Here is a 10,801-nt window from a genome sequence, read left to right as displayed (position 1 = left end):
TAGGTGTAACTGACTGTAACAAACTTTGTGCCACATCAGCTCTTAGGTGTAACTGATTGTAACAAACTTTGTGCCACATCATCATTGTTTACATTTTACTTATTGCCTAATACATTTGCCTAAGATGAGGAAAGCATAAGCATCCAAAAACTTTTAAGTGACTATAATCAGGTTGTGTTTTGAACAAGGCATGATGTGGCACAAAGTTTGTTACAGTCAGTTACACCTAAGAGCTGATGTGACAATAAGTTTGTTAGGAATAGTGAGATGGCACTGCCAGCTCAGATATTTTAGCAGCTCTATTTAAAGAGTCTGCAACCACTTGTATTTGCAACTTTTGACTAATAAGTTCAATGCAATCTCTGAGATGCATAATTCATAATTCCAATAGCTTTTATTCCTTTAAAAGCCTTCCTTCCGTGTCCTATATTTTAAGGTCTTTAAATCAGGTGGATGATTGGAGTTTATGTGTTTTTTCCACTAGTGACAATGTCCCGTATGATTGGAGTTTATGTGATTAGTGCTAAAAATAGTGATTTTATGTATAGGTTTTATCCATTTATTTACTTGTTTTATAAACAATTTAAGGTAAACATCCTAGTTATTCCTAAATAAATATTAGTTTTTATTAGCGAATCAACCTTTTTTTTTGGTTAAATTTACTTTTAACCCCTCAAGTTTCTCAATTGTGTGATTTTTGCCCTCTTTAATTTTAATTGTGCAATTTTAGTCCCACACTTTTACCCCATTTTGCACTTTGTAGTCCCTAATTCTAATTTGACCTATTTTGACCCCAAAAAAGTGCGTTTAAGCCTCTCTTTTTTTTTTTAGAATAATTTCTATCAAATTCCCAACTATTTTGTAAATTGAAGCTAAAGCTGAGCACATTCTAAACTTAAAACAAGAACTCTGCATATCAATCAGACTTACAACCGCTGCCGCCCTTCTCTCCCTCATAATCCGATCTTTTCCTTCAAGATGTAGCCTCTACAGTTGTGACGTGCTCGTCCTCATGGCTTCACCACCTCCATACCCCTTAAGGGGTTGTTCGTTGTTGGCACCACGACGTTCTCTCCTTTTTCTGGTTCGCGATCTAGTCACACATTCTGGACTTAAAACAACAACTCATATCAATCAAACCTACAACCATATATATGGTCCTAAACCCATATACGCTCCTAACCAACCTAAGGTTACCAACTCCAAGACCATCCACTTCTTTTGGTTGACAAACAAGACTCCACTTAACCCAATCAAAATTGATCCAAACCGCATCACAAATACACCTACAGTAAAATTGTCTTAATATATGGCCAAAAATTTAAATAATCAATTGTCTTAAGATTATGTTGTATGCAATGCCATTTGTCTTGATAAGCATCTCTATTATTTTACTTATTCTAGTATAGAGAATATATCTGCAGGTACTTATTCACATTATAAATTAGATGCACAAAAATGTATTCTTCTTTGTAAAATATTAGTATGTTGTATTCTCTACCTGGCTACCATTTGTCATGATCAGCATCTCTATTTTTGTTCTTGTATTGTATATAGACCAATATATATCTGAAGGTAACATTCCCCCACCATACAAGGCTATTTATTTTAAAATGGAAGATAACAATTAACAAGAATCTATACATTTTAGATACTAAAACCATTCCCCCACCATAGTCTGTAATATTATTTAGATACTAAACCCAAATATTTGACCTTCAGCTTAGGCTTTGTAAATCTCTCCCTAACCAGATGGAGATTTTGATTTCTAAAATAGCCTATGCACATATGAAAAGTGAAGATTCGTATTCTTTGATTAAAATACAAATTTACATCATTAATATTATTTAAAAAATATTACATCATTAATATATAATACTCGAAGTCATGATATTTTTTTTATTCAGTATATATATAGACGAAACGGTAATTACCATTAAAAACTCACACACACATAAGTGGAGGAGTTGGGAATCAAACCTCGGTCACGACGTTCTAGCTAAAAATTTTGACATTTTTGCTAGTTCATCTAGGATTTGTAGACATTGTTTGGTAACTTTTTATTTTCGATTTATGTATTACAATTATATTATGCATATATTTTCCTTCATAATTTTCAATATAAAAATTATAAAGTTATTCGATTTTTATTGGTATCTAAAAGTTTAGGTGAGCTTACCAAGAGCTAAAGAAGACATCAAACATCAACAATATGAGTTGAACCGAGGTGTGTGAATTAACTCCTTATTAACTTAACCAACCTCAGTGGACAATCTAGCATTATTTGATGCCACTGAATTGCTAATAAGCTATTTTCAATTTACTTTCATAAGTTCTTCAAGATAACTTATGAAAATAACTTGTAATTTAATTTATACGAAAACAATTTTATTTTATTGATATAAAAATAACTTATACATAAACTAAGTTTGACACGAAATCTTTTCCATGAATGTAATCACATTTATATATTATCAATATTATAATTTATATCTATAATTTCTCATAATTAGTAAATAACTTTGTTTTAAAGTTGTCTAGTAAATTCATCTAAAGATAGAAATAGATTAATATATCATTCAATATATATGTACCATCAAATATTTCTTTCATCCCTGTTGCGCATTCCACGGGGCACAATATCTCCAAGCAGTCCTTCATCGGTTGGAGGAGGAGGCAATGCTGGCAGTGATGCATCGGCCGCAGCCATTGTAGCGCTACTCGATCGTCCAGCTTCATAATCATGACGTCTTTCGCAGGGCTGAGAAACAGTGGTAGTAGTAGTAGTAGTACAAGTGTTTAATTCTCTAGGTAATTGAATAGGATAATAGAACTGAGGCATTGTAGGAGCAAACTGGCTTGAAAAGGAAGATTCATGACTAATTATTCCACCTCGAGGAAATCCAACGGTGTGATGACAGTGTTGGCCTTCATATGTAGTTATAACAATTGTTGGGTCCTCGTGAGAGCGTTCAACTCTTTTCTTCACCGTGCATTTGCTATTTGTGCACCTATAATAGCTCCTGCAACAAGGCAAATATATGCATCCATCAGATTACTTTGTATTAGTAGGGCAAGAATATATTGGTTAGGCTGCCCTACAAGACACTCTTTAAAATAGAGGAAGTGTTATTTGACAAAATTCAAATTACTTCATGGAAATGGTTGGTTGTAAAGAAGATTAAGGCCTCATGCTTATTCTATGAATGGTGTAAATATCCCTTAGATCGTATTGAGCGTTAGGTTTTTTGTTGGTATTTATAGGCCTTGAATATCGATCTTGTTCGATTTTTGGGACAAGTACTATTTGTACTTTTCCTACTAATGTGGGTTTAGTACCTCTTGTACCGATTCCATTTTTCTTTAATAATATAGTTAGCAGTTAAAAAAAAAATTTAAAATAGAGGAGAGGAAAAGGTTTTGGAGGTAAAGGTTTTAAGAATCTATTTATTTAACTAAAAGTTTTAAGTGAGTTAGGTCTTTCCATTTTCCGTCTCTATTTTTCATCTATATTACAATTACAAATGTTTTAGTTGTCTAAAAAAATTTGGACCATTCAATATATCACGTTTTTATATTAATATTTTTAAAACTATAATTTTGAAAGAAAAAAAAATGGAGCGATCTTCGTCAAATTCAATTATTTTGAGAGATCTAACTACTTTTAAGTCTACTAGACCATCCTTAAAAAAGTCTACTAGACCAACTATATCTATATTAAAATCGATTACCACCAAAGTTTCTAATTTTTCCTTGTTACTTTTAATCACATTGCAAGTTTTATATTTTTCATTGTAATTTCACTAAAAAAAATATAGAAAGATTCACTGAAAAAATATTAAAAAAATATAGAAAGATAATAGGCTTAAAAATAGGAGCAAAATATATTATAGATAGGAACAAAACATAATAATCTATACATAAAAATAGTAAAGAAATAAAAACAATAAAAATCAGTAGACCCGCGCGAATGCACGGCTCTTTAAACTAGTTTAAGTAAATAAGAATGACATTTTTTTTACGTCAAACAAAAAAGAATGACATTTTTTATATTATTATTATTATATTAATTTTTTTGGGACGTCCAATATGAATTTGGTTCAATGGTGAACTCTATTAATTCTACTAAATTTTATAAAATATTATTTTTGTTCTTGATTTTTATTAATATAAAACTCATTTTTAATTATACTAATACTGATACAAGTTCACCTTTAAACCAATTTTTTTAGAGGTTCAAATTAGATACACCCTAAATTTTGTAATAAATTATAAATTTGGTAAATTTTTTCAGTAATTTAAACTTATGAGTCTACATAACATAATTTATAAAACATAATGTCATGCATTGTCCATTTAATTTATAAAATATAAGTATTGAACATAATATAAGATAGAATGATACATGACAAACTTCTAAAGTATTGAACAACTAAGTGTCTTATCTGATTGGACAAAATGTTATGTTATTTTAAAAAAAATTTACTTGAGACAAAATTTATCCTTATGAATTAGTAAGAGACAAGTATTTTAGTTGTTCAATATCATTATTTCAATTTGTCTAGTCCCAAGACCAATTTTTGTTCTATCTAATGTCTTAAGTTTTAACATATCAAATGCACACTAAAATTTACTAAAAATCATAAGTGTCGAAATTAGAGTTTTTTGAAGTTCATATCATATGCATCCGATAAACTAATACTCCGTCTAATCCTTAATATAAAAAAAAATATTTTTAGGTTTATTGAGTACCTAACGTGCTATTTGGTAGACCTAGGGAATGTACTTTGCTGGCTTCGAGAAAAAACACATATTCATACACGTTCAATATATATGTGGTTGTTGAATCGAAAACGAATGGTCCAAATTTTGATGCAATTGTTATCAAACTTGAATATGGACCATCTGATTTTAATCCAACGATCACAGATGGACATCAAACTTTTGGCTGCAAGCAATCTTGGTCTTTAACAAAGCAACTGGGTTCCTATCCAATGATTCAACTACTGCAGAGTATTTAAATTTTCGTTAAACATGTTCATATTAGAACCTCTTAACTCTTTTGATCCAATTGATCACACCTATTAGGAAAAAAGTTTTAGATGTTATTATTGAAAACTTTCCAAGCATATTCTTAGTGTTAGAAATATATACTTTTCCTAATATTTTGTTATGTATGCATGATTGTTTTTTTGTTGTTGATGGAAATAAAGGTTAATTTGATGAGAAGTAGGTGTAAACCTAGGGAATGGACTGTTTTTAACTGCCTTCTGACCATACTTTCTCCATCTGTAGCCATCCTCAAGATGATCAACTTCACTCTTCGTCATAAATGCAAACCGCGGCTGCCGTACTCGCTTTTGCCCCTTCTTCTTACTTTTACTCCTACAAAGTATGTTTGTTATCAAAATGCAGCAACCATAATGAAAACTAAATTACAAGAATAAGAATGCCATAAGTGCCAGCAACACACTCCAATAACAAACACACTCTAACACACTCTCTTCTATTGGTTAAAATTTATATGGATCCCATAAAAGTTATATGGGTCCACATTTTTTTATGGGACCCATGTGAATTTCAACCAATAAAAGAGAGTGTGTTGGAGTGTGTTTGTTAAAGAGTGTGTTGCTAGCATTATTCACTGCACCATTTCTATGTTATTTTTTTATGAGCCACTGTTAAAATATACACACTATTCACGCTCAACTTCAAAGTTGCGATATCCAATTTTAGTCGAAAACTTTTCTTTCTGCCACAATCTAGAGATGGTTAAGAGTTAAGGAAAAAAAGTTATAAATTGAAATTGAATACTTTGATGACAAAATTTAATTAAGAGCCTCTGCTTTAGGTCATATAAGAGAGTTTAAATTATATCATTGAATTCAACTTATTAGTGTCAACTCAAATAATTTGAGCCACACATTGTACTGGGGCCAAAAGATACATTATTTCTGCATGGTATAAAGCCATTTCATAATGCTTTCAAAATACAAAGACCATGTCAATGACAATTATCATAATCTTATGTTAATTACTAGTAATATATAATAGACATGTAAAATATGGACCACAAGATTTATTTATATATAATAAGCAAAGGGAGAGGCCCGCCTTACTACAATGAAAACACGCAACATTAATTTTACAAAAGCAGCAATATGTCATGAAACTTTTTTCATCAAAGATTCAGATCCATAATGTATTGTGGATTGCAGAGTCTTGTAAGAGAAAGTGTGATGCATGCTGCTAGTACTAGCTAGGCCTAGTACATGATAATTATGAACATAAAGTGAAAATTAATGGCAGTGCTATCCTATGGCAGGCAAATAAATAAGTATCGTACTAAAAAAAGTAGAAACTCTATTATTCAAAAGAACGTAAAAATTACTAAATAAGCATATATACACTTTGAAGAAAATTTTAATATAAACTATGGTAAAAGCAGTCTATAGTAAATCTTAAATCAGTCTATAGAAATTTTTTATTTAGAATAGGAAAAAAAAGGAGTACTAAAAGAAACTTAGTTGTTAAGGTCGAAACTCGAAAATAGTTGCAATTAAGCGATTGAACTTAAGTAATTAATAAAATTTATTTAAAGAGTAAAGATGAATCGTTTAGGAGAACACAAATTCAATTATATAATAGAACAATTTTTTTTTTTGGTCAAGTAATAGAACAATTTTCATTAGACTTTATTCACATTTCGACCATCCTTCGAACTCTTTTCCATGAAATCCGAAGGTTAACAAAAAAATAACTTATTGTAAAAAACAAAAACAAAAACAAAAACAAAAACAAAAAAAAAATTGTAAAAAACAAATAAAATAACTTGAAGACTAGTGCTGCAAAGAGGTAAGTGTTATATCTTCATTCAATATTACATTATGGATTTTGCTAACACGTTAAGGAACTTAAAAAGTGAAAATTTTACATTAAAAAATTAATATTTTAACTTTTAAAGGTCAAATGTATGGATTTTAAGACAAATCTTTATATATTGAGTAACATATTCCCTTTATCATTTTAAAAGGTAAGAATGAACACCAATTCTTCCTAAAAGAAGAAGAAAAAAATAATACTGGAAGCAAATTAAATTTCTTTGGTACACGAGGGCCAATTAATTTTATTATCATATATCCCCTTACACTTTTTAATCTGCTTTGTTATTTTCAATTAAATATTAAATATGCCAACTTTAATCAAAACTTTACATTATTAAAACAAGCTGAATTATTTGATACACATTTTATTAATTTTTAGACCTATCAAAAATATCGACTTCAATGATGCACCTGTCCATATTTAAATCCAAATAAAATATACAGGAATGTTCACCTTAAAGCACATGTTCATGATTTTCATTTTGAAAAATCATTAAACACAGGTCATTTGATAAGGGTTATGCTAAAAGATAAAATTAATAGTAATAGGATAATATTTTATAGGCTTTAATGCAGTTTTGATCCCCCTATTTTGAAAAACCTGAACTTTTGATCCCCCTATTTTAAAACTCAGCACTTTTGATCCCCCTATTTTAGTTTTTTGTTAGTTTTAGTCCCCCACCTCTATTTGGTCAAACTTTTGCTTATGTGTCATGCTCACTGATGACGTGACATTGTACATGTGGACAAACAATTTCCTTAGATAGTGTCCCGAACCCCAATCTTTTGCTTCTTTGATTGCAGTGATGTAAACACGATCATCTTTAAGAAATCTCATTGCAAAACATGCATCTCTATAGGTCAAATATTGTGTGTCACCAATTTTTCTGACATCATCATAGCAAGTTGTCCACATGTACAATGCCACGTCATCAGTGAGCATGACACATTAGCAAAAGTTTGACCAAATTGAAGTGGGGGACTAAAACTAACAAAAAACTAAAATAGGGGGATCAAAAGTGCTGAGTTTTAAAATAGGGGGATCAAAAGTTCAGGTTTTTTAAAATAGGGGGATCAAAACTGCATTAAAGCCTATTTTATATTTTAAAAATATTGGATGTTAAATTTTAAGATAAAATTTCATTATTAATATATTTAATTAGTATCTCAAAGGCAGATTAACATTTTACCAAAAAATAATACTCCCTCGAGGTTGATTTTTAAATTCATTGTAATGTTGATGTATTTAGACAACATTATAGTCTAAATACATCAACTTTACAATGAATCTAAAAAGCAAATTTTTTTCTTATATATAAGATTGGAGTGAGTATGTTGACACCGAGTTATCTTAATATGTTAGGACTAAATTTTTTGACTAAGTTACCTTAATATGGTAGGACTAAGTTAGACCTTGAATTATGCTGCCACCAAAATATTACTTATAAAATTATTCTAAAAATGAAATTTAGAAAGATATTTTGGATGCCTCACACTCACACTATTCCCGCCATGATAACGGCGGTGCTCATGGGCTGAAGATTCAGAATTTGGAAAAGGTTACCTGATGATTACTTCCTCCGATCTTAATATAAGAGAAATTTTACTTTTTAGATTCATTGATAATATAATGTATCTAGTTAGTAATATAGACTAGATACATTAGATTCTTAATGTATCTAAAAACTAAAATTTTTCTTATATTAAGAATCGTAGAAATACTAATTTTTATATGGAAAATGCTAAACAGTGCCCCCGGGCACTGGTTAAGCATTTTAAAATAGAAATTCTGTCTCGAAATGCGTGCATTCAATACATCAAAAGTATAAAAAGTTGTCTTTTCAATATTTATTTTATTTTTTATTTCCTTTTTTAATATGCTTAACAAGTGCCCGGGGGCACTGTTTAGCATGACCCTTTTTATATTTATATCCTGTTTAGTACAAATTTTACCCTTTTAATTCCACCACACAACTTTTAAAAAAGGGTCATGCTAACCGGTGCCCCCGGGACACTGGTTAAGAAAACCAAAACAGGAAATTTTAAAATTAAAAATAACAATGTTTACACTTTCGAGGCGTTGACTGCACAAACACTTCAATGTGATATTACTATATTTGCTTCCTTAAACAGTGTCGGGGGCACTGTTTAGCATTTTTCTTTAAAAAATTGGAAAATAAACCCAACAGAGGAAAAAAGATCTATCTCGGATTATGTTCTGTTTGGGAAGATTCCTGATTGTACGGACAGGGATTGACACCGATCCCAAAGAAGATAGAAAAAAATAAAATCAAATAAAAAATAAAACAAAAAAACGATTCGATTTTTGAAATGATTGATGTGGAATTCAGTTATTTTAATTCCATTTTTGTCCTCGCAATTTCACGTTAATTACGAATTTACCACACATAGAACGAAAACACGAAAACCAAAACAGAAAGTTAGTTATGATTTCATCAACTCACAGTGTATCTGGCGGTTTTTCATCGGAGACGGTAGATTTCTCCGGCAAATCCTCACTGGAGCTTGAAGAAACCGATTGATTATTTGACCTGTAAGATGACGACGGTGCTGTTTCGATCGAACTAGTTTGAACCGGTTGCAACAATCCTTCGTCGACGCGGTTCGGATCAAGATTCCAGCCGATGTCGCCGAACATATTTCTTTCTCTATCGTCGGTGAAGAAATGACTACCGTCGGAATCATCGACTCCGAGATTCCAGCTAGATTTTCCGACGAAATCGCCGGCGGGATCAGAAGATGCTCTGTCTTTGTCTTCCATACATGGATTACCGCCAAAATTATAAAGTATGAAGCACAGCGATAATTGAAACTGAAATTCAGAAACTGATTTTTGATAAGTAATTGATTTTCAGAGAGAGAGAGAGAGAGAGTTAGGGTTTGTGTGATACGGTTGTTGTGAAAAGGAAGGGACGCGTAGGTTTTGAAGTGTATGAAGCGTTTTGAAAGCGTTGTCTCGTCAAAGCATGGTGGTGTGAGAGAGATAACGTGATTGTGAAAGGCCTTTTGTTTTTTTAAAAACTTATTTTATTTTATTTTTGTAATAAAAAGAAAAAAAGAGATATGTTAGAAAAATGAGTGTCAAATCAACTGTAGGAAGAAGAAAGTGGTCACAGTAGCAGAGCACGCGCGGATGAATGATTGGGCCCTTGTGATGTGCTATATATCGGAGAGTAGGATTGGACATCGGTCCGTTTAGGTCCTGGTCAATCGATTTTGGGTCGATGAACAATTTGCAATTGGATAAGCTAATATTTCCTCAGTCTCTAATTATAAACACCCTTTTAAAAATAAAATTTGTCTTTAAATATAAATTCTTTTTCAATTTTCTAGACACATTTATTATTACTTTTTCAAACATAACTCTAATAATAGGTGACCCAACAAATCGTGAAAGAGGCTTTGATAGCATCTTAGAATTGAGTTTTTGGCCTAACCCATCCTTGCAAAACCGGCTTGCAAGGTGATGATTGCTCTCACTTATAAACACAAACTCAGGTCATCTCGCAACCGGTGTGAGACTTGTTAACACACCCCCTCGCCCCTAGCGCTATTGGACTTGGAGCACAGATATAAATGGTGGATGACCCGATTGGAAATTTGGTAGCAGACGACCCATATTGGATCTTAGAGGAGACTCTGATACCATTTTAGAATTGAGTTTTGGGCATAAATCATCCTTACAAAACTAGCTTGTAAGACGAGAATTGCCCTCACTTTATAAATACACATGTCGGCCATCTTACAACCAATGTGAGACTTTTTAACATAAATGGCTCATTCACAAGATATTTGTGACTCATTCCACTCACATAGTGGGACTCTCAAGATATGGTTATGCACGTCATTTTCCGATTTTTGCACATGTGCATTCATCCTCAAGGTACATATATTTT

At 31.4% G+C, this 10,801-nt stretch overlaps 1 protein-coding gene across 3 annotated transcripts; it reads right to left on the bottom strand.

Annotated features, from left to right (window-relative positions):
* Positions 1 to 927: 927 nt before the first annotated feature.
* LOC123910186 (probable WRKY transcription factor 57) lies at positions 928 to 9,890 on the bottom strand. Of its 3 annotated transcripts, XM_045961266.1 has the most exons (4): positions 9,350 to 9,889; positions 5,242 to 5,385; positions 2,595 to 3,023; positions 928 to 1,286 (listed from the first exon to the last, which is right to left on the bottom strand). In XM_045961266.1, exons 1-3 carry the CDS (start codon positions 9,664 to 9,666, stop codon positions 2,597 to 2,599), a joined length of 888 nt encoding a protein of 295 aa, XP_045817222.1. In that variant the 5' UTR covers positions 9,667 to 9,889; the 3' UTR covers positions 928 to 1,286; positions 2,595 to 2,596. The 3 variants fall into 3 exon arrangements, with proteins under 3 accessions (XP_045817222.1, XP_045817223.1, XP_045817221.1); XM_045961267.1 differs by lacking the exon at positions 928 to 1,286 and having other exon boundaries at positions 2,377 to 3,023; positions 5,242 to 5,376; positions 9,350 to 9,890; XM_045961265.1 differs by lacking the exon at positions 928 to 1,286 and having other exon boundaries at positions 2,377 to 3,023; positions 9,350 to 9,888.
* Positions 9,891 to 10,801: the final 911 nt, after the last annotated feature.

This window comes from Trifolium pratense, linkage group LG2 (genome assembly GCF_020283565.1).
Source record: "Trifolium pratense cultivar HEN17-A07 linkage group LG2, ARS_RC_1.1, whole genome shotgun sequence".
Classification (NCBI taxonomy): Eukaryota; Viridiplantae; Streptophyta; class Magnoliopsida; order Fabales; family Fabaceae; genus Trifolium; species Trifolium pratense.
This window is presented reverse-complemented; position numbering and strand designations above follow the sequence as displayed.

What these genes read in the sequence shown, in the direction of transcription:
- LOC123910186 (XM_045961266.1), bottom strand. Translation starts at nt 9,666, where the DNA reads ATGGAAGACAAAGACAGAGCATCTTCTGATCCCGCCGGCGATTTCGTC. An exon ending in GAAAAACCGCCAGATACACT is followed by an intron (nt 5,386 to 9,349) that starts GTGAGTTGATGA and finishes CATACTTTGTAG; the next exon opens with GAGTAAAAGTAAGAAGAAGG. An exon ending in AAAAACAGTCCATTCCCTAG is followed by an intron (nt 3,024 to 5,241) that starts GTTTACACCTAC and finishes GCCTTGTTGCAG; the next exon opens with GAGCTATTATAGGTGCACAA.